This window comes from Doryrhamphus excisus, chromosome 22 (assembly GCF_030265055.1).
Source record: "Doryrhamphus excisus isolate RoL2022-K1 chromosome 22, RoL_Dexc_1.0, whole genome shotgun sequence".
Lineage (NCBI taxonomy): Eukaryota > Metazoa > Chordata > Actinopteri > Syngnathiformes > Syngnathidae > Doryrhamphus > Doryrhamphus excisus.
Genome location: NC_080487.1, coordinates 4,726,454 through 4,753,890, shown reverse-complemented (window position 1 = coordinate 4,753,890; position 27,437 = coordinate 4,726,454). Strand labels below are relative to the sequence as shown.

Genomic DNA, 27,437 nt, shown 5'->3' with positions numbered 1-27,437 from the left:
CTGCTTTAAATCACACCACAGAGATGGCCGCCATTCCACAACGTTGTACTTGTTCCTCTGCATGAATGCCTTAGTAGAATTGGAGTAGTGTTTAGAGTCATTGTCTTGTTGGAAGTATGCCATGCCACGATTTCCAGGACCTGCACTCGGCCACACGGGCCCACAGCATGATGGAACCACCACCAAATGTTACTGTGGGTAGCGAGTGTTCTTGACATTCTTGATATTTATGTAAATATGGCAGTCCCTTAGACAATTAGGATGCAGACACAACACGTGGGTTCTCCCTCAGCCAATCACAAGTTGAATTGCGATGTAGGGAGCAAACACTATACAAAATATCTCAGAGGCGCTCGCTGTAAAAAGTGTTGAAAAGATGTCACAAAGTGTATGACATACAGTAGAGTACATAAAGGTGCTGATGTATTTCTTTGGATGTCCAAAAGCGAACACGGAGTCTCTCTTCTTCGCTCCTCCAGACTCCAAGTCCAAAGCGAAGCAGGCGGTCAGCAAACGCAGGAAGGGTGAGGAAGACGAGAAGAAGGCGGGTCTAAAGAGACTGAAGACGGATATAACATCTGACCTCTCCGAGAGCAGCGACTCTGAAAACCCCCACAAGAGGACGGCCCACTCGTCATGCTCCTCCTCCTCATCATCATCATCGTCCTCCTCTTCCTCCTCTTCATCCTCGTCCTCGGAGCCGAACTCTGAAAATGAACTAAAGACTCGCAGCAGCGACGTGAAAGCGAGTGTTGTTTCAAAATTGGAGGAGGACAAGAAGACGGCCAAAGTCAATGATTCCTCGTCACACATTGGCCGTCTGTCGCCGTGGGCGGAGCTTCAAGCTGCGGAAGACATGAAAAAGGGGGTTGTTAAGGAAACCAGCAAAATGATTACAAAAGAGGAGGAGGAATTGGTGGCAGTGACGCAGATCACTCAATCGTCACAGCAACAGATGCCCGTCATGTCTGACACGATACAGGGTACCGTGGTCGAGGGCAGCAAGAACACTGTGAAAGGTACTTTTCACCGATTCGTGTGCTTCATTATTACGACCTATTCATCATCCTGCTGCCATTTTTTTTTTTCTTTTAGCCTCATCTCGATGTCAGACGCCTTCGTTGTCGCACCTCCACGGCGGCGGCGTCATCGACATCACAGATGATGCACAGGCCACGGTGCATCAGGAGAGTTCAGAGGCCGTGTCAGCTCTGCTCGCCTCACAGAAGGCAGAGTCCACGGCGCTCTCACCATACCTCACCCTTAATCCATCCCCCGTCTCATCGCCTCCTGTCCCGCCTTCACCTTCGCCATCGGAAGGGGGGCGAAGGACGGATATGGACCCTGCTGTGCAGCAGGCCGTAATGAGCGGTGGCGTGACAGCAGGCAGGAGTTTAAGCAGCAAGATAGAGTTTGCTTCTTCTGAGGTTATAAGGTCAGATAGAACGTGTGTTTGTATGTTGATGTGAAAGTACCTGATAGGATGACTGCTAAAATACATTCTGTGTAGAGTACAGTGGAACCTCACATTCAATTTCATCTTGGAAAATATTGTATTATTCATATAATCTTTATAGTGTGAATGGTTGTTTGTCTATATGTGCCCTGTGATTGGCTGGCCACCAGTCCAGGGTGTACCCCACCTCTCGCCCGAAGACAGCTGGGATAGGCTCCAGCACCCCGCAACCCTCGTGAGGAAAAAGCGGTAGAAAATGAATGAATGAATATAATCTTTTTGAATAATACAGTAGATCTGCTTTTTGCTGGTGTTACATGCCAAGCGTTATTGATACTCCCATCAAAATGTCGATAGCTTAACATTGACGGCGCTCCTCCGATTTTGGATCAACATTTACAATAAAAGTGACTGTTGTCATCATTACGTCCAAAGTGCGGCATATGTCTTTGGTATTGAATGAGTTGAATGAAGAAAAAAAATATTTTTTAATGTTGTAATATTACGCAAAACAAAATAAAGTTGAAATATTTGAAAATGTAAAAAAAAACGGCAAACATGGGAGCAAAGTTCATTCATTCATTTTCTACCGCTTTTCCTCACGAGGGTCGCGGGGGTTGCTGGAGCCTATCCCAGCTGTCTTCGGGCGAGAGGCGGGGTACACCCTGGACTGGTCGCCAGTCAATCACAGGGCACATATAGACAAACAACCATTCATACTCACATTCATACCTATGGACAATTTGGAATTAGCCAATTAACCTAGCATGTTTTTTTTGGAATGTGGGAGGAAACCGGAGTACCCGGAGAAAACCCACGCATGCACGGGGAGAACATGCAAACTCCACACAGAGATGGCCGAGGGTGGAATTGAACCCTGGTCTCCTAGCTGTGAGGTCTGCGCGCTAGACCACTAGAGCAGGAGCAAAGTTGATCCCAATAATGGGCTTTTTCGTCACAAAGCAGAATTCTTCATTGGGAGAATTCTCATCCTGAACTGTACAGCTTCTGAGGTTCCACTGTGCTGTGTTTAAAATAGGGACCCTAAATATTATATAATATTGACTATAGTAATTTTTATTGTCCAGTAGCAAATAAATGTATGTAAAGGATTTCTTTCTTGTTTCCCCAGGCCGGTCACATCAATGGCAGATAATATGGTGCTGGTGGAGAAGGAGAAAACAGTCATTCCTCCATATTGTCTTCATCAACAACAGCAGCAGCAACACTACGCACCTGTCCAGTCTGGCATTAAGACCCCATCTTTATCCGAAGAGCAAAGCAAGCGGCCACAAACGCCCCCCCACAAAATGAACACTGACTTTGCTAAATCCAAAATCAACCCCAACCCAGCCCCTCTTGACTCTGTGAAACACAAACCCCAGCACCTTAACAATTCCCAGAGCCATCCCTACCCCAGCACGAGTCCAGCTGAGCATATCAAGGCTAAGCCCCATCCAGGTCTAATGGACATCTCGAAACCTAAACCTAATACCTCTCCAGAGGTCTCTAAGCATAAAATCCCTCGATATTCGGATACTACCTCCCCTCCCTCAGGGCGTGTGTCCAGTAAAGTGGAAGCGACAGAGCCTCCGCGATCTGGTTTTAAGCCGGTGCCATCTCGGTCAGAGTCAGATAGCATCAGCAGCACCAAGAGTCCGCTGATTATCGATAAGAACGAGACATTCACTGTTTACAGAGATCCAGCTCTGGTCTGCTCCGACAACGAGAACTCTTCCTCGGCCACCGTCTCCTCTAACCATGTCGCGGCATATCTCCACCCACACCTCCACACTCTCCACACCTCTCCCCACTCCCCTTGTCTCACCCCTGCGTCCCACCCACATGCTGCCTCTCACCTGCTCGCTCCTCCTCACACCTCTGCCTTACCTCACCCGCATCTTCTACCCCCCGGGGTGCTTTCAGCCATGCCTCCCCCTCACTCGGCGTCTCTCCTGGGGGGCCACCCGCGGCTGGACACCCCTGGAGGGTTGGCTCACCTCACTCTGCCTCACCCAGGAGCCCCACACCAGCAGCAGTTTCTACAGGTCAATCTCCACATTATTCAGATTACTTTGCAGATTTTTTTCAGCATTCATCTAAACCTCGTTTGACTGTTTTCAGGGTCAGGGACCCCCTCCACCTGCGATCCTTGCCCAGCCGCATAGTGGAGCAGCAGGGCTGGGTCTCTACCCCATCATTTGGCAGTACCCCAATGGAACGCCAACCTCCTACCAACCGGGAATCAACCTAAATCCCACGGCTAAATGGATTCACCCTGAAAATCCAGTGGCTGTTAATTCTGAGGCGTCTCTCCGAAGGGTAGGTGGACCATAAATGCTGGCTACCCAGCACCGATGACATGTTAGATGCTTTTTTATTCTGAGTTCGACAGCTGCTGTGGTGCAAACCGTCGGGGCAGAAGCTGTAGTAATGCCACATTTGATTAAACTTACTGAAAATTTGTCAGATCAAAACATGATCACTGCAATATAGGACATACAGTATGACATATGAAATGTGCTACTTTATGGGAACTGGTTCTTGTAGCTGTAAATGAGCTGTATCATTGTTGAAGTGGCAGGGTTTAAAGCGTGTTTAGTCCAGAAATTATGATATATATTGGTTACAGTTTTGAAAAAGAAAGGAAATTATGAGATAGAGTCAGTTCAACCTTACTTTGAGGGGGTTAAGGAATTATTGACAGGCATACAATATCGAAGCAACTGGAAAAAAATAAAACAAATTTGAATTGCAAGGATAAAATAATAATAAATACCAACACCTAACTGAACATGATGGCTGGTTTCTTTCTTTTCTTTCAATAGATTTGTCTCCAACTTGAGAAAATATTTAATAATATTACCCAATATTTGATACAGAGTTGATATAGAGTTTTTTTTTGGTGGTGACAATAGGTTTTACAGCCTCGCAGCAGCCTTTGAACGCATCCTGAGACCATAGCAGAGCTCTACATTATGCATGAAGTATTGATCCTGCTACTATTTTTGCAGCAGTCACATGAATAAAGACCAGTGACCCACTTCCACTACCAGTTTTTCACATGCTCAGCTTTTAACACTGTCCACCTCTGGACGAGTTGACACACAGGACACAGTGAACTACAACGTAAACATGAAATACAGTTTTATCCTATCCCGCTGGTTAGAAAAACATTTTACAGGGTTTTCTTTCCCCTGCTACCATGACCTGAGGACAACCGAAAGGCTCTGTGGTTTAAAATGAAGCAACTAACACTCGTTAAGTGCTTGACTGATTTTCTGAAAGGGCATTGGAGTGTGATTCAGATCAGAGAGGATGTGAAAAAAGCCTGCATGGAAACTTCTACTGGGTGTGTTATAGTGGATGCATATGGCAGACCTTAATTCTTGAAAAAACACAAAAAATCCTGGCAAAAACAAAGAAATAAACAATACATATAAGAAAGATGGGGAATGTAATAGCAGGCCTACTGGATGGCATATGGTACTTCTGGTGTTTTAAGGCCCGGCATATTTGAAATAGGCATAGTTAGTGTGATAATAGTGACAGTTCCTCATATTATGTGTATTATGTCCAGAACACAGCCAGTCCATGGTTGCACCAAGCTGCTTGCGGCGCCGGTGACAGTTTGGGTTTACTGAGTCACGTTCCTGTACGGCCGGCCAGTGCTGATCCCCATCGCCCCCCAATTAAGATCAACACACACGCAAGCCCACCGCTGTCCAAGACCAGCATAGACATTCACAAAGAGTAAGTCCTCCAATTTCGGTTTAAGAATTGTGTGTCCGTCTTCCATTATGAAGTACACCATTCCATATTGTGTTAACATCCTTGAATGTTTGATGTTTCTGTTTATAGAGATGCGGCTAAGCGAGGCTTTGTGGATCCAGTGAGGACACTGACGTTGGCGCAGCTGAAACAGGAGCCTGTAGAGGCTAACAGGAATGTCACGGGGAAAGACGCTCACCTACACCGCCTCTACTTGGACGCCCACAGCAAGGTGCGCCTGGCAAATACGCAGGTATACCACTCGTCGATACACCTGATCAGATTGATACAGGTTAGGGTTACGACAGAACGTTTGGTTTGACAAGCCAGAGATGCGCTGCGTCGGTGTCAGCCTCCTGTATCAATAAGAATCATCAAAATCATACACAAAGCTGCTATTACAGTAAACCTCGGATATATCGGACTCGGATATATCGGAAATTCGCTCACAACGGACAGATAAAAAAGAACCAATTTTTCTGTAATGCATTTCCAATAAAAATTCATTGCATATATCGGATTTTTTTATAACGGATTTCGCCTATTTCGGACAAAATCTCCAGTCCCGTTCCAATGCATTTCCATTTATAATGGAAAATTTATAATAAAAATTTGAAGTAACTTTAATCAAATGTAGAATGACCTTATATTCAGCTGCGCTCAATAGTATGCATGGCTGACACCGTGCAGGTAATATAATGTAAGGTAAAGTTGGTACTACAGTACTACAGTAAACCTCGGATATATCGGACTCGGATATATCGGAAATTTGCTCACAACGGAACCAATTTTTCTGTAATGCATTTCCAATAAAAATTCATTGCATATATCGGATTTTTTATAACAGATTTCGCCTATTTCGGACAAAATCTCCAGTCCCGTTCCAATGCATTTCCATTAAATTTTCCTCGCATATATCGGATGGCCGCATCGTGGCGCTCCGATTCGCCAAATCGTGACAGGCCGCTATACGACGTCATTTGCAGCGTTTGCAGCGTTGCCTGTGCGTCCAGGTACATTGGAAACATAGTCGAGGAAGTGCCTTTTTATAACGCATAAAATCCGATTTACGCATATACCGGATATAAATCCGATATATGCGTAAAACGGACATTTTCCGGTATACGCATATAACGGATTTCGCTTATATCGGACAAAACCAGTGGGAACAATTGAATCCGATATATCCGAAGTTTACTGTAGTAGCTTAAGTCCGCACTTTTGTGTTTAACTGAAAAAGCACCCTTTAACAAAGAACGTGTTTTCTGTTCCAAGGATGCTGTCCAGGCCGTGGACCAAGCCAATAAGTACAAAGAAGAGAATCGACAGATCCTGAAGGAGAGCATCGAAGTCGCCCCTTTCACTGCCAAGATTCAACGCTCGAATGAATCCGGAAGTGACCGGGATCGAGAGAGAAGCCGTGATCCCACGTTCCCCATCAGGATACCAGCTCTTGCTTCCCCTAGCGCTAAGGCGGGCCACGCACATCCGCACATCATCCAATCAGAAAAGAGCAACTATTTCACCACTTTGTCCAACAGTGTTGTAAACGAGCCCCCGAGACTGTACCCTTCCAAAGAGCTCAGCTCGTACTATGAGAAGGTATCAATTGGAGCTTCAGGTGTTGTGGCAAGTGTTGGAGCGGCTGTCTCTAGTCAGGGTGTTCTGTCGCTAGGCAACTACAACGCCAAAGTGTCCCTCTCTAAGCCACCTCCGCTAATTAAGCATCATCCAGAAGGAGGTGAGGGACTAGCGGGGAAAATCACGGAACAGCTTAGCCAGCAGGCCACGGTCCAGCATCACCACCACACGGTAGTAGATCGGATGGAGCGCTGCAGCCCGGCCATTTCTCCATCCTCCTCGTCGTGTTCCTCTTCAGCCTCCAACCACTATCCCCATCATCACCATCATCATCACCACCACCACCACCCGCAGCAACACAACCTCAGGGCAATGCCATCTCTTCACAGAGCGCCTGTCTTCCATCCACCCACTCAGCACGCGCTGGAACGCAAGGAGGCTGCAGAGCGAGAGCGGGAAAAGGAGCGAGAGAAAGACAGGGAGCGAGCCGGCTACGTCGGGCGTCTCTCTCCGCCGACACTCACTCCAATCCAGCCGGTTACCTTAGCAGCCGCCGGTTGCAAAACATCAGTCGAGCAGCAGAAGCCCCCCACGCTACTACCAGAACTCAGGGATGTCAAAGGTCATGGAATTACCGCTTCTGTTGCGTCCGCCGTCAGCGGGGAGAATATGACCACATCGGGTGTGTGGAGAGGTGGTGACATTAGTCAAGAGAGGGGGGGTCTTTTTGCAGGGGAGAAAGGAGTGTCAAGAGGCAAACCCCAAGCTGCAATGGCATCGGTCATTGTGTGTCCATCCACGTCTGTTAAGTTTGACAATCCTGCAAACAAATCCGGTGCTATGAGCCCAGACGAGTTGCCTTTGGGGAGGTTCTACTCGTCAAAGTTTCAAGGGGAATGTCAAAAAGCAGTAGAGAGCGTTAGAGATCACGGCGCTAATAGAGTTATCCTACCCAACTCCAACTTGGATGACATGTACATCCAATATAAAAAGACCTCAATGCGTGGCCTGCAAGGGACCGTGGGGGCCACGACTGCAAACTCTGTCCACAGGACTGCGATATTATCAGCTCTGCAGAGTCGAAGCGAGCCGGCCACTCCCGAATTAGCCAACTCGGCTTCGGCTCGTGAAGTTCTGAGCCAATCGGTGTCTCGTACAACATCACCGGGGGGATCCTTGCCTCCTCCGAGTCCATCCGGTACACCACAGCCCAGCCCTAACCTCACTCCGAGACCTAGCTCCACTTCTGGTTCCAATCAGTCGTACGCCCCGTCTTTTGTTCACCTCAAGAAGCACAAAGCTGCCTTGGCAGCAGCCCAGTCCAAAAGCAGCCTTTGTACCGCTTCCATGTCTGTCACAACTGGAAGCTTGTCTCTAACTGCGGATCCCGTCGACAAAACGTACTGCTCCACTCCTCCGACCGCCTCCAGCCAAACGACATCTTCAGTGGATAGTAGCAGCAGCTCGGCAAGTGGCAGAACAACACCGGGAAAATCAAGTCCCCTGCACAATGGTCAGTCCGTTGGGCCTGCTTCAACAAGTAGCGGGCAGGCTAGTAACTACCACAAATTGAAGAAAGCTTGGTTGACTCGGCACTCTGAGGAGGATCGGAACACAACTGCCACTAAAAGCTCCGCTAGCACTAAGACGGAGAAACTACCCAGCACCAGCAGCACCACGACTATGTCAGAAATGATCAAACCTTGCACCGTCAACCTCAGCGCCTCGACATCCAGTGAGGTTGACCTCAGCAAGGACGCCGCTAACAAAGCCGAGAGAGAGAAGCTCATAGAGGAGAAGACAGGTGCGGCAACCGAGGATAGGAAAGCATCCTCTTCGATGAGGCGGGCGAGCAAACGGACGTACGAGTCGGCTTCAGAGAGCGGCGGGGATGACTCTGACGCCAGTGAAAGCAAGCTGGAGGGCAGAGCCAAGCGTCAGCCCAAGCCGACGTACAAGAAGAAACAGAACGACATGGCCAAGAAGAAAGGAGACAATGACAAGGAGGACGACGACGTGAAGCCCAACGGCATCTTCAGATCAGCGAAAGAGAAGACCAAACTTAAACTGGCCAGCAGCAGTAAGTCTCAAAAAGATATTCTGTCTCATCTTGCCGTTATTAATAAACTTGACAGCTTTTGCAACTCATAAAATTAGGCTGCCTCAATTCCTCGATAGCCCGTTTGTTTGAGCTAGACACGGATTCCTTCATTGATCTGGTGCTACCTTTTATTGGTAAATTATGTTAAGCTAAAATACACTTATATAGTCATTCATTCCTTCCCAAGATGTCCTTTCACTCAATTGATGAATTGTCAATGATTGATTGGTGTTTTGTGGTTGGCCATGGCCTATTATTTGTCAAACAATATTATATATATACAGTAAACCTCGGATATATCGGATTCAATTGTTCCCACTGGTTTTGTCCGATATAAGCGAAATCCGTTATATGCGTATACCGGAAAATGTCAGTTTTACGCATATATCGGATTTATATCCGGTATATGTGTAAATCGGATTTTATCCGTTATAAAAAGGCACTTCCTTGACTATGTTTCCAATGTACCTGGACGCGCAGGCAACGCTGCAAACGCTGCAAATGACGTCGTATAGCGGCCTGTCACGATTCGGCGAACCGGAGCGCCACGATGCGGCCATCCGATATATGCGAGGGAAATTTAATGGAAATGCATTGGAACGGGACTGGAGATTTTGTCCGAAATAGGCGAAATCCGTTATAAAAAATCCGATATATGCAATGAATTTTTATTGGAAATGCATTACAGAAAAATTGGTTCTTTTTTATCTGTCCGTTGTGAGCGAATTTCCGATATATCCGAGTCCGATATATCTGAGGTTTACTGTAGTACTCTATACCAACTTTACCTTACATTATATTACCTGCACGGTGTCAGCCATGGATACTATTGAGCGCAACTGAATATAAGGTCATTCTACATTTGATTAAACTTACTTAAATTTTTTCAGATCAAAACATAATTGTTGCATAAGACTTGGAAACGGGGCGGCACGGCGGGCGAGTGGTTAGCGCGCAGACCTCACAGCTAGGAGACCAGGGTTCAATTCCACCCTCGGCCATCTCTGTGTGGAGTTTGCATGTCCGGGTACTCCGGTTTCCTCCCACATTCCAAAAAAAAACATGCATAGGTATGAATGTGAGTGTGAATGGTTGTTTGTCTATATGTACCCTGTGATTGGCCGGCGACCAGTCCAGGGTGTACCCCGCCTCTCGCCCGAAGACAGCTGGGATAGGCTCCAGCACCCCCTGCGACCCTTGTGAGGAAAAGCAGTAGAAAATGAATGAATGAAGACTTGGAAACGTGTGATATTAGCTTCTTTTGTGGTAATGCACTGCTTTCCGTTTCAGCACCCCAAGCATCATGGCAACTGTAGTTCTCTTAGCCATAACTTTGCCAATAAATTCCAATATGTCAGCTACCTGAAAAGAAAGGCTTGGTCTCTTTGAATGATGGCCACAAGTATTTTTAGGTCTTTCTCTCATAGTCCAAAATCTGACATTGCAATATACTAATATAATATATATTCTTTCCAGATGGGATACCACGCTCAGTCCTCAAGGACTGGCGGAAGGTGAAGAAGCTCAAGCAGACCGGAGAGTCTTTCCTTCAAGATGATTCCTGCTCCGAGATCGGACCCAATCTGCAGAAATGTCGGGAGTGCAGGGTGATCCGCAGCAAGAAAGGCGAAGAGCCAGCACATTCTCCTGTATTCTGCCGTTTCTACTATTTCAGAAGGTAGCGTTACGTCCAGATCAAACTTTCTACTTGTCTGCAGCGTGGACTACATGTTTCTTCTTGCCGTCTCCTCATCCAGGCTTTCCTACAGTAAAAATGGAGTCATCCGGATGGATGGCTTCACCACTCCTGACCAGTTTGATGATGAAGCCCTCGCCTTGTGGATCCCTGGAGCGGTGGAGGAGAGCCACCTGGACCAAACCACGGCCAAGTACATCCTCAGCTTCATAGGAGACATGTTCTGTCAGATGGTCCTGATGGAGAATACTGCAGCCTCCTGGGTCAAGAAAGATGGTGTGTGGTCTTGAAAAAAATGTCCGACATTCCTATTACATAACTACACTTTTAGTTTGAACCACTTTTGTGTGTTTTTCCAGCCAAGCTGGTGTGGAAACGTGCAGTTCGGGGCGTAAGGGAGATGTGCGACGCTTGCGAGGCGACACTTTTCAACATCCACTGGGTCTGTCAAAAATGTGGCTTTGTTGTGTGCCTGGACTGCTACAAGGCCAAGGAGAGACGGAGCTCCAAAGGTCAGTTGTAAATACCGTTGGACCGTGACAAGCCAGGTAAAAGGCCAAATGTGCTTACTTAACCAGGATTATTTCCTGGAATCCGCTAGAATCCTGGTTGAGGCGTATTCATGTATGTCAATCTTACACCCCACAGGTCTAGTGACACATTTCGCACTAATTGATGTAAATACTGTAAATTCCACCATCTCATCGACTTACCCTGCAGAGCAACCCAATTAAATATTTGTACAGTATCTGTGTTATCAGTAATGCAGTATTTATGGACTGTTTTTTTTTCTGTGTCAGATAAAGACCTGTACGCCTGGCTGAAGTGTGTGAAAGGCCAGCCTCATGATCACAAACACCTGATGCCAACGCAGATCATTCCTGGCACAGGTACAGCTTCTCTTGAGTAAATAATAGCGATAACCTTTGACTGACATTACCGAAGACGTAATCATTTAACAATATCTTGGAATATTGGAGTTTGCAGGGACTGTATCATACTGAAAACTCATGACACAGTACAGTTGTACAACCACAAAATATACTTTATAGTTTGGCCCCAAAAAATTAGTTCTTTATTTGAATCTTTCTTGAAAGGTAGTGGGTATGACCAGACACGTCTCGTCTCATTCCTGTGTTCGTGCATGTGGTCATTGGTTGTGTAGTGGTCTGAAATTATAAGTTATTTACGAATATGCATCATTATTGTATCAATGTAGGAAAGTTATTGCCGCATTTAAACGCTCTTCCACTAGATGGCAGCAGACATACACTATATATGCATTTGACCTGCGTATACAACTGTTGCAGTTAATATACAACATTATTATTTGCTGGTGTACCGTAAAATATGGAATGGAATGGCCTTTATTGTCATTATACAACATGTACAACGAGATTGGAGAGCTTCTCCTTTCAGTGCAGTAGTCAAGTTAAAAAAAAGTATACAAAAAGTAAAGTAAAAAAAAAGACAATTTAACAAGATATATACAAGGTATATACAAGATATCCAAAATATACACACAATATTGCACAGCAGCAGATATGTATTGCAGATATATTAATTTTAGTGCAATAATAAATGGGTCTTAGTGCAAATATATTGCTTGCAAAAAGTAATCTAATATAAAAGCATATTGGGTACACTTCAGGATGAATCTAAAGCAAACCTAATTTGACCTTCTCTAAACGTGGTCTTGGGTGTGAACCCAGGCTGTTGCTGGCCTTTGGTCTGCCCCAAGACAGGTGGGCTAGGCTATCGCTGCCCCTCCATCCTGAACAGGCTTGGCAGTATAGTGCATGGGTGGATATAAGCGTTCCATTATCACATTGGTGGATAATTTGCATGAATAAGCAGTGAGTCAAATATAATAATGTTCTATTTACTGATCTGATCAACGACCATGTGGACCTTCTTAGGAGTGTATTAGATGTTTAAAACAACCAAAACAACAACTGCCAATTGCAGTCTATGTTAACATTTAGTGAGAAATCTGTAGAGGTGCTATTTACAAAGTGCAAAGAAAAAAGTTTCAAATGGTGGCGTGCACGGTCTGTGCTCATCTTAGTTATTCTCCACTCTTTGTTTTACAATAGAAAATTCATTTTAACTCATAATTTGGCCGAGGTAAGAGTCATAGTCATTTTAGGCTTTACTAATGTTGTTGGACAACCACTTGGCCCATCCAAATGTCCATTATTTCATGTACAATTTCTCTTTTCTTTCTTTTACGTCAGTGTTAAGTGACCTAGTGGCATCCATGCATTCGCTGAGAGAAAAACACAACATCAAATCCCACTGTGCTTGCTCAAACAAGCAGAACCTCCTCAGCAAGCTTCCATCCACCAATGGAGTCTCCCAGGTAAATCATCTTTTCATACTGCTTCATTAATCCGACTACAGACTTACAGGATAGAGCTGGTCCGATACACGTTGTACAGGTTGGATATCACGTATGTGAACCTGATAGAAATAAAGTTTTTAAAAAAGGAGTCAGTAATGAGTAGCTGTGCTATTCTTGTTAATCAGCTCAATAATAGTTTAGGGCCTGCTAGATGCTAGTATGTCCAGGTTAGTGGGAATGTTGATCCAGGTGGTGAAGATGTCTTCACGAAGGGCATCCACTGTCTGGAACTGATGGTCCATTTGTGTAAACTTCCCACATATAGTTGGTGGGTAGACAAATTATTTTTTTCAGATTAAAATGAACAAAGCATTATTAGAGCCCTGTACTCTACTTTTTATTTACAACATATTGCGCAACTGCAGGGTCTTGAGACACATGCTAACTCGCAAACTAGAGAGCTAGCGACCTAAACGGTAGCCTTCAAGTTATTTCCTTTAAACTTAAATAGCCAAAAACTTACCACTTCCACACGGATAGGGAGGATAACTATTAACAGTTATTTAACCTTTAACATGAACATTAATCAAACGTAATAATTCTTTCTGGGTACATGATACCATACAGCATCCATATCAACATTAAACTTTCATATCAAGGCGGGGGCCTCAAACTAGTGTCCTGCGGGCCACATTTGGCCCGCGGGCCGCATGTTTGAGATCCCTGTTGTAAATAAAGGCAGAGCGGCCATGATGCATCACAAATGAAACTACAGAATTATTACATTGAAGGTCCATTATCTGGTACACTACAAATATTGCATCCAATGCAAGTAAGTTGCCCCCATCACATCATCTGAAGGAGACCTTATATTCTAAAAGTTCCTTTGAGGTTCTTACCAAAGCATTCCCCAAAAATGCAGTGCCTTTCTTGTAAAGTGGTAATAATTTTATCTGCTATCCTTCTCCCTCTGTCAGGTTCTACAGAATGTTCTCAATCACAGCAACAAACTGTCGCTGGTGAAGGCTGAGCCTCGCTGTCAGCAGATCTCAGACCAAGGAGGAACCAAAGTGGAGACCAACGGAGGAGGAGGAAGAAGTCCCGGCAGTGATGCGGGTAGTGCTTCGGTGACACCCCCGGAGTCGCAGTCGCCTCTGCATTTCCTGGCTGACCTGGCGGAGCAAAAATCCAGGGAGGAAAAAAAAGGCAAGAGTAATGTTCTTTGAAGATCTTACTGGAACGTCCCGACGTGGGTTTATACGTGACCGACTCTTTCTCGAACAGAAAATAAAGACTCGGTGTTGTTGGCTAAGTCAGTGAAGGAAGACAAGGAAGGGAACAGCCTGGAGGTCCTGCAACAATGTAAAACCACAGCGTTGGTGGCCAACAGCACAGAGCAGGGCTCCACCCTCAGGGATCTGCTCACCACCACGGCGGGGAAGCTGAAGCTGGGATCCACTGATGCCGGGATCGCCTTTGCACCTGTATACTCAACTGCTCCACAGGTACACACACACACACACACACACACACATTGTTGTTGTTAGTCATCGCTAGAACATCAGGCTTTACTTTGTTGTGGTCACAGTCCACCATAAGCCATTTTTTCCTGATCATATCTACTGTATTATTATTCCTATATTGGATAATGGGAGTCTAAAGGTGACCCCCCCCCCCCCTTAGAAAACCAGATTAGGATGTATCATTCTTTGCCGAAGCTCAACTGTAGGAACTTGTGGAAAATGTTTCATTCATAATGTCGGAAATATGGCGGCACGGCGGTCTTAATAGTGTTAATAGTTATCCTCCCTATCCGTGTGGAAGTGGTAAGTTTTTGGCTATTTAAGTTTAAAGGAAATAACTTGAAGGCTGGGGCGGCACAGCGGCACCCGGCACACCAGGGTTCAATCCCACCCTCGGCCATCTCTGTGTGGAGTTTGCATGTTCTCCGCGTGTATGCATGGGTTTTCTCCGGGTACTCCGGTTTCCTCCCACATTCCAAAAAAAAAAACATGCTAGGTTAATTGGCGACTCCAAATTGTCCATAGGTATGAATGTGAGTGTGAATGGTTGTTTGTCTATATGTGCCTTGTGATTGGCTAGCCACCAGTCCAGGGTGAACCCCGCCTCTTGAACGAAGACAGCTGGGGTAGGCTCCAGCACCCCCGCGAACCTTGTGAGGAAAAGCGGTAGAAAATGAATTAATGAATGAATGAATGTCGGAAATAACCTTTCATTTTTCCTACTTCCTGTTTTTTTTCCAAGACTGGGAAAGGCGCACGTACCATGCCCAATATCCTCGATGACATCATCGCATCAGTCGTTGAGAACAAGATCCCCGCCAGCCGCCAGAGTATCACCACTAAGCTCTCCATCAAGCAGGAGCCAGTCATCCCCGTCAACATCAGCAACCCGTCACACGTTCTCCCAGAAGACGCCAAAAGCGACAGGAAGAAGTCCATCCCCGTCACCGCCGTCATTCCAGAGGAATCATCCAATCGGTATCCTGATATTCCTCACTGCTGGCTCAATCACGGACGCCTACTGTGGCTCAAAGATCACCGTAATCACAATAACTGGAAGCTGTTTAGAGACTGCTGGAAGCAGGGACAGGTACATGTCATGTGTACTCGTAGCGCAGTACTGCAGTATTAATACTTCATCATGTGTGTAATATTTGTGTTTGTGTAGCCTGTGTTGGTGTCTGGGATCCACAAGCGACTGAATGCCACTCTGTGGAAAGCAGACTCCTTCAATCAGGAGTTTGCAGACCATCAGGGGGACCTTCTCAACTGTAAAGACCAGGTGGTCTCCAACTCAGGGATCAAGGAGTTCTGGGATGGATTTGAGGACATCACCAGTGAGTCCCGGTCTCGGTGTACATATTGGGCATTGAGCTTTATTTACTGTTAATTCGGTATCTAACAGAATAACATTGAACTTGTCCAGAACGACTCAAGTCCAAGAATGGAGAACCTGTTGTTTACAGACTGAAAGATTGGCCTTCTGGAGAAGAATTCATGGCTCTCATGCCATCAAGGTTCATACTTGAAGTATTTATGTATCTGTGACGTGTTAGAGAAGGTTTGAAGACCACAACCCTCTTTGCTCTGCAGGTACGATGACTTGATGAAGAACTTGCCGCTGCCTGAGTACTCGGATCCGGAAGGGAACCTCAACCTGGCCTCCCATCTGCCATCCTTCTTCGTGAGGCCGGACTTGGGGCCCAGACTCTGCTGTGCTTATGGTACCAGTCTTTCATGGATCTAAACGTTACTGTGGAATTAGAAGAGGTGTTAGCAGTCCAGACTTTTTGACTGGACCCAGATAAACGGAAAAAAATCCATATGGATATTCCGCATTCAAATTTTTTATATCCTTTAGCTACATTGTGGAAGCTTAATAAGCCACTGGCTGACACATTACTGGCACATTACTGCCGCCTAGTGGATAGAAGATGTTTTTACCGCACATCTCATCCATAACACTCATATCTCTGGAGTCTTCAGATGATAACTCATCCTCATATCCACAAGCTTTTCCCCCCTTCCTGGGAATGTCGTGCAGCATGAAGGGTAGAGTTAAGAGTAGAAGTGTATCCTCCATTCCGGATGGCTGACCGGTTTTCCTTCCTGTAGGCGTGGCTGCATCTCAGGACCAGGACTTTGGGACGGCTAACCTCCACGTGGAAGTGTCAGATGTTGTGTCTATTCTAGTCTACGTGGGCGTGGCCAAAGGCAATGGGGTCTTGTCCAAAACCGGTAAAATGTCCATTCTCTCTCTGTGTTATTATGGGGGGAAGGAGGGGTAACCAGGCAGAACATTATTATTATTATTATTATTACGATCATTATTGTTATTTATTATTATCATTATTATCATTATTGTTATGTATTATCATTATTATCATTATTTTTATTATCATTATTATTATTACTATCAGTATTATTTATTATTGTTATTATCATTATTTTTATTATTTTATTACTATCCGTATTATTATTTATTATTATTATTGTTGTTGTTATTATTATGTACTATTATTATTTTATTTTTATTATTACTATCAGCATTATTATTTATTAATATTATTGTTATTTTATTATTATCATTATTTTTATTATCAGTATTATTATTATTACTATCAGTATTATTATTTATTATTTTTATTGTTTTTATTATTATTATTACTATCAGTGTTATTTATTATTTTATTTTTATTATTATTATCAGTATTATTATTTATTATTGTTATTATTACTATCAGTATTATTATTGTTATTATTATCATTATTTTTATTATTTTATTACTATCAGTATTATTATTTATTATTATTATTATTATTATTATGTACTATTTTATTATTTTATTTTTATTATTACTATCAGCATTATTATTTATTAATATTATTGTTATTATTATTTTATTATCATTATTTTTATTATTATCAATATTATTATTTATTATTGTTATTATTATCATTATTATTATTGTTATTATTATTATCATTATTATTGTTATTATTATTATTATCATTATTATTATTATTACTATCAGTATTAGTATTTATTAATATTATTATTGTTATTATTATTATTTTATTTTATTTTTATCATTATTACTATCAGTATTTATTATTTATTATTATTATTATTATGTACTATTTTATTATTTTATTTTTATTATTACTATCAGCATTATTATTTATTAATATTATTGTTATTATTATTTTATTATCATTATTTTTATTATTATCAATATTATTATTTATTATTGTTATTATTATCATTATTATTATTGTTATTATTATTATCATTATTATTGTTATTATTATTATCATTATTATTATTATTATTACTATCAGTATTAGTATTTATTAATATTATTATTGTTATTATTATTATTTTATTTTATTTTTATCATTATTACTATCAGTATTTATTATTTATTATTATTATTATTATTATTATTATTATTATTATTATTATTATTATTATTATTATTATTATTATTATTATTATTATTATTATTATTATTATTATCATCACCATCATGCCAAATCTGAATAGTTATGGAATGTCGTTGCGTGCCTGAAGGAGTCTTAAAGCGTCTGGAGGAGGACAACCTGGACGAGGGAGTTCGACGAAGGCTGAAGGACTCCAGCGAGACACCGGGGGCGCTGTGGCACATCTACCTCAACAAAGACCTGGACAAGGTCAGGGCGTTCCTGCACAAGGTGAGCACCACCAGGATGGAAGGAGCATGCATGCACTTGTCTCACACGGTCACCTTAAAACCTCGGCAGACCGCTTGAGATGGTCCAGATCTTCTTCATAGTCATTGATCAGCTTCATAGGCAGGATACCCAGTGGGGTACATCGTGGTCATCTACGACCACGCATCCTAGTTCTGTTAGATGCCGACTTTCCTCATGATCTCCCTTTCTATCCTGCTTCTTCCCATCCCCCCCCCATGTCAGCTCTGTAAGGAGCAGGGATTGGACGTATTGGCGGACCAGGATCCAATCAGAGAGCAGGGTTGGTACCTGAGCAAGAAGCAGCGCCAGCGGCTTTTGGATGAGCATGACGTTCAGGGCTGGACCGTGGTGCAGTTCTTGGGAGACTCTGTGCTGATCCCGGCCGGGTCCATGCACCAGGTATACGTCCACATCCCACACCGGTTATAGCGACTCCCACTTACCAGTCTCGTCTGCCAGGTCCAGAACCTTCACAGCTGCGTTCAGGTCATCAACGACTTTGTGTCTCCTGAGCACGTGGCCAACTCCTTCCACCTCACCCAGGAGCTCAGACCCAACCACGAGGAGGTCAACTACGAAGACAAACTACAGGTGATGGGGTCATGAAATGCCTAGCTGTAAAATGTTGCCATGACGATGTGGGACGGGGAAGCCTTCAAGTTATTTCCTTTAAACTTAAATAGCCGAAAACTTACCACTTCCACACGGATAGGGAGGATAACTATTAATAGTTATTTAAACGTAATAATTTTTTCTGGGTACATGATACCATACAGCATCCATATCAAACTAACATTAAACTTTCATATCAAGGCGAGGGCCTCAAACTAAGTGTCCTGCGGGCCACGTTTGGCCCGTGGGCCGCGTGTTTGAGACCCCTGATCAAAACAAACATAGCGACATAAAGAACACAAAAAGGTCTTGTTTACATGAAAATAACAAAATGGACGATTTACAGTGTAGATATTGGAAGATGTCGAACTTGACCGTAAAGCCTGCGATCATCTTGATGATTGACACATTACCTTGTGCTCCTCAGGTGAAGAACATCTTGTACCACTGTATGAAAGAGGCGGTGAGCTCCTTGAAGAGGAGCGGCTCGGAGGAGGACGAAGAGGAGGAGAACTCATGACAGCCCCTCCGTCTTTGCGAGCACCTTTTTCCTGCTTGGCAGCCCGATCGCCGCCCCCCGCGAGGGTGTCATACGATCGCAGGAGGACACCCGAGGGGGATGGGCTGCCCAATGGCACCCGGGTTCCCTGAACCTTCGGAGCTCGAGAAGAAGCGGACTGGACCCGACTAATTGGCCCCGGGAAAAGAGTGGCGTGCTGCTCGGGAGCCTTCTCATAGCCACTAGTTTTGAACTTGCTGCTTCAGGCGGATTTTTCATCCAATGCCGCCAGCCCCGCAGGTTCGAATCCCACGCACGGCTTGAACGGATCCTTTGCTGATTCCAACAGCATCACCAGCAGCATCAGGATACAAACGGCATAAAAAAAAAATGGTGAAAAAATGAAAAACCTGAGGGGGAAAAATGCAAAAAAAGTGGTGTGGTTCCTTGGTTCCTTCCTTGTTGTCGTCTTTTTTCTATTCGTCTCTTGCTGATTTTTTCTTTTCATGCGCTTTTTCTCTGTGAAGATGTATGTATTTTATAGCTTTATGAAAATGTGATGTAAGCATACGTGTAAATGTGACTTGTACAGTTTGTTTGTTGTTCCTCCTTTTCGGCGCTACGTGCTTATCGGTTGCTATACGGCTCTACTGTGACGGGGGACGGGGGGGACACACGTGCACCAGCTGTTGCCTGAAACTTTGGGAAAATGCTCAAGTCCTCATGCCATAAATATTTCTTTTTTTTTTTTGGAAGATGAACTGCCAAACTGTTGTAAAAACTGTCTCATGTTGTATGATGTAAAGTAAAAAAAACAACAAAATCGCTTATACACTTCTGACAAAGTATTCCCTGTAAACCTGAGACTACAAAAAAGATGTAATTTATTTAAGAAAATAATTGTTTTATGAGTTTTTTTTGTTTTGTTAAGATTTACTATGGTGAAGTTTTGAAGTTAAAATATCAAATAATGAAACGACTAACTATAAAGTGTAAATACATTCATATATACAATGACTGAGATATTTTTATATAAAACATGGCTTGCTTCGATTTTCAAATTTTAAAGTGTTACAATGCTTTGTACATTGAAGTTAAAAGGGGTTTTACATTTTCCATTAAAATGGATTTATCAAACAATTCTTGTCTTTTTTGTCCCTCACACAATAGGCAAGTCTTAATCTCTGAAAAAGGTTAAAAATGCTGATTAATTAGCAAGAAGCTCAAAACCTATTAAAAACCCGATCCTAAATTTTACAGAGAAGAACGTCTTTGCAAAGTCTTGTATCGTCTAGTTCAAATGACTTGCAATGCTTGTTATGACCACTAGATGGTGGTGTTGTTCTATGTTGACTGTATTTCTCCAGCAAGGCCACACAATAAGGCTCCGTTGTGAAGCTCACTTAGTCTAAGTCTAAGTCTTAGTCTTAGAGCAGCGGTGCCCAAACGTGATGGACTGAGGGCCACTGAATAGAAAAGAGGAAGAATGCAAGGACTACTTTCATATTTTGTAAAGCAACGTATGTAGATATGCTAAAAAGTTTATTTCAAGAAATTTCAGCTTTGTGATACAGGTTTATTATTAGTATTGCTATTTTCCCCTCCATTTATGCTGTTTTTTTTAATAATTTCAGTTTGAATAATTTTCATAAAAATCTGACTTTATTCCCATAATATTATAAAATATTTTCTCAAATAAATTTTCAAAAAATCCCAACTTTAGTTTTGTTTAACCAAAAGTCTTTTTCTTTAATATTGACTCTCTATGCCAGTAAATGATATTACATCTTCCTATAATATTACAATATTATTGTAATTTCTAATAAAATTACAGCTCCTTTTCCCATTTTTTCTCAACTATTTAAACTTTTTTCTTGACAATTTTTTTTCCATAAGTAGGACTTTATTTCATTAATATTTAGATTTTTTTTTCACATAATTATAAATTCTGCAACCTCAATTTATAAAAATTCAACTTTATTCATTGTTTAGTTTCTCATATCAAAAAATAAAACTATCAGCTACTAAAATGACGTTTTTTCTCATATATTATGACAAAATGATTCTCCTAAATTATGACTTTTTCTCTTAATATTTGACTTTATTCTAATAAATTGCCAGCTGTTTTTTTCTGTTTCTGTTGTGTTTTTTTTTAGCTTTCATTTTTTTAAATTGAGACAAATGTTCTGTGATAAAAACATGTTTTATACGCTAACCACCAAATGAAACCATGTTCGCCTAAATGAAAAAAGTATACGCTAACTAAAGTATGAAAGTATTTCTAAGTACCCAGGCATGTACTACTACATACTCGGTTTGCATTTGAAAAGAAGGCACATTTCCCGGAAGATATTTTTCTTTTCAGACACAGCTAGCTGCCGTATTAGCGGCCCAAACAACAACAAGACGAGTATTTTTTTGTCTGCTTGGCTTTTGTATTTGTTGTGTTTGGGTTTCAGACGTGTGACGGAGGAGGACAAAGCCTTTGCAGACGTGGCAGCAGCAGGATGACATTCAGAACTAAAAGTTCTCCAACATTTGCTGGAAAATGAGCTTTTCGTGTGTGTGTGTGTGTGAGTGTGTGTGTGTGTGTGTGTGTGTGATGGGTTAACTGGAGTACATGGAGGCAGTAGTTCACCAGTGAGTTCAGGCAAAGGTCATTCTCTTTATCTCACTATCTTATTCCGCCTTCTCTCTCTAGTTTTTTCCGACTTTGACGTGTGTGTTTTTGTACCTTCCCTCTCTCTCTTTCTCGCTCGCTCGCTCGTTCGGTCTGTTTATTTCTGCTCTTTCTCTCCAATCTTGTCTTCTATATGGCCCATTTCTTTCTTTCTTTCTTTTTCCAGGCCCTCCTTATCATTCCTGAAATCCCCATGTCTCCGTACTAATGGCTTTTTTACAGGATTGACTGTGTGTGTGTGTGTGTGTGTGTGTGTGTGTGTGTGTGTGTGTGTGTGTGTGTGTGTGTGTGTGCTTCCAAAATAAAGCCAGTGGAAGTCCTCAGGGTTCAGCCTCAGGTCGCTCGTATGTAACTCCGCCCCCAAACACATGTACTAATTTAAAGCTCTCCAGAGAAGAAAGGTGAGTATTGGCATGTTGAGTGCATGTAAAGGATGGATAGGAGTGATGGAATAGGGGGGCACGTACCAGCGGGGGCAGGGCGGGACCGCCATCGGCGTGGTTGGATGATGTCGGACGTCGGAGTGACGTGGCAGCAGTGGTGTGTACAAACAGGAGCACCCCTTCAAAGACAGGCCAGGTGTCATAAATCGGGGGTGTTGACAGCGGGCAGCTTCCTTCTGCTCCTCCCCTGTCAAGCAGTGACAGACCAATGACCAGCGGTACAATACACACGTACCGCAGAACCGCCCGGACCACACACACACACACACACACACACACACACACACTCGACCACTTCTACAATCATGAACTTGAAAAGGGAAGATGTGAAAAAGTGTTTGCCCCCCCTTCCTGATTTATTATTGTTTTTTTTGTCACACGTAAATCTTCTCAATCATCCATCCATCCGTTCATCAGTCCATCTGTCCATCCTTCTGTCCATCCATTCGTCAGTCCATCCTTCCATCCATTCTTATGTCCGTCCATACGTCCATCCATTCATCTATCCATCCATCTGTCCATCCATTCATCCATCCATCCGTCCATCCATCCATGCCTCTATCATCCATCCTTCTGTCCGTCCATACGTCCAACCATTCATCCATCCATCCATCCTTCTGTCCGTCCATCCATCCATCCTTCTGTCCATCCATCTGTCCATCCATTCATCCATCCTTTTGTCCGTCCATCCATCCAGCCATCCGTTCGTCTGTCCATCCATCCATCCATCCATCCATCCATCCATGCCTCCATCCATCCATGCCTCCATCCATCCGTTCATCTGTCCATCCATCCATCCTTCTGTCCGTCCATACGTCCATCCATTCATCCATCCTTCTGTCCATCCATCCATCCATCCATCCGTTTGTCCATCCATCCTTCTGTCCATCCATTCATCCATTTGTCCTCCATCCATCCATCCATCCATCCTTCTGTCCGTCCATACGTCCATCCATTCATCCATCCATTCATCCATCCTTCTGTCCATCCATCCATCCATTCGTCCATCCATCCTTCTGTCCATCCATTCATCCATTTGTCCATCCATCCATCCATCCATCCATCCATCCTTCTGTCCGGCCATCCATTCATCCATTCAGCCATCCTTCTGTCCATCCATCTGTCCATCCATTCATCCATCCGTCTGTCTATCTGTCCATCCATTCGTCCCTCCGTCCATCCATCCTTTCGTCCATCTATACATTCATCCATCCATCCATCCATCCATCCAATTTTCTATATCACTTTGTTCTCAATCAGAGAAATGTAAATATAAATATTAGTCAATGACCTGACCAGTCAATGGGGAAATGTGCTGGGATAGTCACTGGAAAGTCAAGTCATGTCATGTCTGCTCGCCCTGCATGACCATCTCAACACATGGAAAGACCACATCTGATTGGTCCTCCTACAAAACTATAAATGGAGTAACAATAAATACACATTTGATGATTATTATTGGCTGGAATTCATTTGGGACAGAACCACACAGTCCAAAGGTTTGTCCTGGCAGGATTTTGGTTTTAGTGGTTTAGTCCCCCCCCCCCCCCCCCATAACTACTGGAGATGCACGCTGGATTCCAGTTTTTTGGACTGGTTTTAGTCCAGCTTCTCCTTCACTATTGTGTCTTTTCTAAAATGGCTCCTGGAATAGAGTTCAACATCAGACACATGCTGGGGCCTTCCACCCTGCCTCCTCCGCTATCACATTGCAGTGTGCGGAGGTCGCGGCCCCCCCCGCTGTGTCCTCACCATCATGAACTGGCTCCCAACAGCTGGTTGGAAGTGTGCGGGAATGACAACGAGAGCCGGCGTATGAGAGCGTATGCGGCAATCTTCCATTTGGTTGACGTGTTTGCACCTTGTAAAAGTCAACCACAGTTGCTCCTCGCTCAACTACTGACCCCCCCCCCCCGAGACTTTTGACCTGGAACTCACAGTCGTGATGGTGTGCATGAAGTCATACACACACACACACACACACACACACACACAGAAGATACACCATAGGTCAGATTGATCCCAGAGCTCAAAGAGCTAGCATCTCACTTTTAGTTGTTTACTTCCTTTAACCTAACAAAAGGTTCAACTATCACCCCCCCTGTATTGCCTTTGACCGATTACTACTCAAAACATATAAGTAATACTGTAGGTCAGGGGTCTCAAACTCAATTTACCTGGGGGCCACTGGAGCTAGGGTCTAGGCAAGGCTGGGCCGCATCAGGTTTTCCCAAAAAAACTAAACGCATTTTTTCCTTTTTTCCCATTTTTAGATGGACCGACGTACTCCTGATGATTCATACTGAATAAAAATAACATGCATTCAAAGACGTCATTAAGAATAATTAAAATGCTCGGTGGTGTGTGTGTGTTTATGTGTGTGTGGAGGTGTGGGAGGGTGATAGGTAATGAGGCGGCGGGTGTTGGATGGTGGGGGTTAGACTAGGTGGAGAGGGCTGGGGTAAGATTGGGGTGAGGGTTTAAGTTGAGGGCAGAGGGGAACAAGAGGAGAGGAGGCGTGTGTGTAAGTGTGTGTAAGTGTGTGTGTGTGCGCGTGGAGGGGGGGGGGTTTAAGTTGAGGGCAGACGAGAGACTGCCTGTGTGTTTCTGTCCTCTGAACGACCCCCCTACTTCTACACGTGAACGCAATACCCCGATCTTAGCGTAGTACATGTGTTTCATGCGTGTGAGAGACGGCAAAGCCAAACCGGTGATTCCAGGAATCACCCCTGGACGTCTCCTAGAACTCCCCTACAAAGCTGCTGTGCTAAAGATGAAGGGCGTACACGTACCTGCATTGGTCAGGATCAGCTGAAGCCAAGTAGATGAACAGGAAACCTGATTTATGTCTCTTCCAACCGCACACACCAGCAGTATGATCTAAAGAGAGGAAAACAGCCAGCATGAGGCAACTAATGATGGACGTGATGGGAATCACCTTGTCCACCAATAAACAGAAACCCTCCAAAAATGCAAACACAATGTGACCCGCATATTAACCAAGTACAGCGACACTGTTATTGTGCAATAATAACAATAATAATAATACTTTTATGTTGTAGTGACACACCTTACCCTAACGCCAACCCTAACCCATATTCCTAACCCTTACCCTAACCCCAACCCATATTCCAAACCTAACTCCAACCCCAAACCCTACCCCTAACCTCTAACACCTAACCCCTAATCCTAACCTAACTCTTAACCCATATTCCTAACCCTATTACTTACCCGAACAGTAAGCCTAACCCTAACCTACCCCTAACCCAACCCTAAACCCTTACCCTTTCTCTAACCCAACCCATAACCCCTTACCCAATACCAACCCTAACCCTAAACCCTCTCTTTTACCCAACCCTAATCCACTAACCCTAAACCCTCTTTTTAACCCAACCCTTAACCCAACCCTAACCCACTAACCCTAAACCCTCTCTCTAACCTAACCCCTAACCCTAATTTTAACCTAACTCTTAACCCATATTCCTAACCCTATTACTTACCCGAATTAGTAAGCCCAACCCTAACCTACCCCTAACCCAACCCGAACCCCTTACCCTAACCCTTTCTCTAACCCAACCCATAACCCCCTTACCCAATACCAACCCTAACCATAAACCCTCTCTTTAACCCAACCCTAACCCACTAACCCTAAACCCTCTCTCTAACCCAACCCTTAACCCAACCCTTAACCATAACCTACTAACCCTAAACCCTCCTTTAAAACCAACCCTTAACCCAACCCTAACCCACTAACACTAAACCCTCTCTCTAACCCAACCTTAACCCAACCTTAACCCAACCCTAACCCACTAACCCTAAACCCACTCTCTAACCCAACCCTTAACCATAACCTACTAACCCTAAACCCTCCTTTAAAACAACCCTTAACCCAACCGAAACCCACTAACCCTAAACCCTCTCTCTAACCCAACCCTTAACCCTAACCCAACCCTTAACCCAACCCAAACCTAACCTACTAACCCTAAACCCTCTCTCTAATCCAACCCTTAACCCAACCCTAACCCACAAACCTAAAACCCTTTTTCGCACAGGGCCAAGTAGCTTTTTTTAAAAAAAAAATATGTTAAGTTGTGTTGTCATTGACTAATATTTACATTTTTTGATGATCTGAAACAATTAAGAATGACAAACGTAAAAAAGTAAGCAATCAGGAAGAGGTCCAACACTATTTCCCACCCCTGTAGATGCCTTCATGGGGATTTGGAGAGAACAGTAAGTCCTGAGGTGAGGCTGCTTCTAGTCTGTGGAACACCGAGAGGGGAAGACGAGTATTTGAAGGCACCACGCCCCTGTATTCATACCATGCCATATCAACTGGACTCAGACCAGCAGCGATCAGGGACGTCTGAGACAAGTGGCTGGACGTCTCACGTACAACCTGAGGTCGGGAAGTATTCACTTCCAATATTTAAAACTAAAATGAAGCACATGGTAGGGTTAAGTTGCAGTTTCCTGCATCATCTGATGACGTCATTGGCCGACTTTCATGCTATTATTGGGTGGTCTACTTGTCAATCATTGGAGATGTGTGAAGAACCTAGTGAATAATGTCATTGATTGACAAAACATCGAATAGAAACACCTCAAATGGTAACCCAAAAGAGGTTTATTTCCACACGGAAATAACAACGGCTGACATGTTTATCTGTGTGACTTCCACTCATCCGCCTGTCATGGTTCTCTCACAGTGGGATGTTTTGCCACAGCAGGCATGTTTTCATAGAAAAAACTGTCAAGAGGACACTGCTCACTCGCTTCTTCCGCACCAAACGACAAACATACAAAGTTAGCAACTAGCTGGTGAACACAGCCGACCATTTAGCAGCTAAATAATAATAATAACGCGAGGTGAGTCAACATTCATAATATCTATATTTTTAAAAAAAGCAACAACCTGACACAAAGTCCTCCCACACCTGCAGTGATGGGACGGATGCCGTGGAGCAGCTCGTCGCTTTTTCACATTCTACCGCAT

The 27,437-nt window shown here is 43.6% G+C and overlaps 1 protein-coding gene across 4 annotated transcripts in view; it reads left to right on the top strand.

Annotated features, from left to right (window-relative positions):
- jmjd1cb (jumonji domain containing 1Cb) overlaps nucleotides 1-20,453 on the top strand; it is a 98,302-nt gene extending 77,849 nt beyond the window's left edge. For 3 of the 4 annotated variants that reach the window (XM_058061615.1, XM_058061617.1, XM_058061619.1), the window contains 23 exons: nucleotides 480-1,019; nucleotides 1,096-1,435; nucleotides 2,589-3,504; nucleotides 3,581-3,778; nucleotides 5,037-5,209; nucleotides 5,318-5,480; nucleotides 6,503-8,888; nucleotides 10,386-10,587; nucleotides 10,667-10,881; nucleotides 10,965-11,117; nucleotides 11,406-11,495; nucleotides 12,843-12,967; nucleotides 13,927-14,155; nucleotides 14,234-14,454; nucleotides 15,215-15,562; nucleotides 15,641-15,809; nucleotides 15,899-15,989; nucleotides 16,066-16,196; nucleotides 16,588-16,710; nucleotides 18,047-18,186; nucleotides 18,430-18,606; nucleotides 18,667-18,798; nucleotides 19,247-20,453. In XM_058061615.1, the coding sequence (XP_057917598.1) occupies nucleotides 480-1,019; nucleotides 1,096-1,435; nucleotides 2,589-3,504; nucleotides 3,581-3,778; nucleotides 5,037-5,209; nucleotides 5,318-5,480; nucleotides 6,503-8,888; nucleotides 10,386-10,587; nucleotides 10,667-10,881; nucleotides 10,965-11,117; nucleotides 11,406-11,495; nucleotides 12,843-12,967; nucleotides 13,927-14,155; nucleotides 14,234-14,454; nucleotides 15,215-15,562; nucleotides 15,641-15,809; nucleotides 15,899-15,989; nucleotides 16,066-16,196; nucleotides 16,588-16,710; nucleotides 18,047-18,186; nucleotides 18,430-18,606; nucleotides 18,667-18,798; nucleotides 19,247-19,339 (7,355 nt within the window). In that variant the 3' untranslated portion in view covers nucleotides 19,340-20,453. The remainder of the gene's footprint in view (nucleotides 1-479; nucleotides 1,020-1,095; nucleotides 1,436-2,588; nucleotides 3,505-3,580; nucleotides 3,779-5,036; nucleotides 5,210-5,317; nucleotides 5,481-6,502; nucleotides 8,889-10,385; nucleotides 10,588-10,666; nucleotides 10,882-10,964; nucleotides 11,118-11,405; nucleotides 11,496-12,842; nucleotides 12,968-13,926; nucleotides 14,156-14,233; nucleotides 14,455-15,214; nucleotides 15,563-15,640; nucleotides 15,810-15,898; nucleotides 15,990-16,065; nucleotides 16,197-16,587; nucleotides 16,711-18,046; nucleotides 18,187-18,429; nucleotides 18,607-18,666; nucleotides 18,799-19,246) is intronic. The other variant, XM_058061616.1, reaches the window with a different exon arrangement.
- The last annotated feature ends 6,984 nt before the right edge of the window (nucleotides 20,454-27,437 follow it).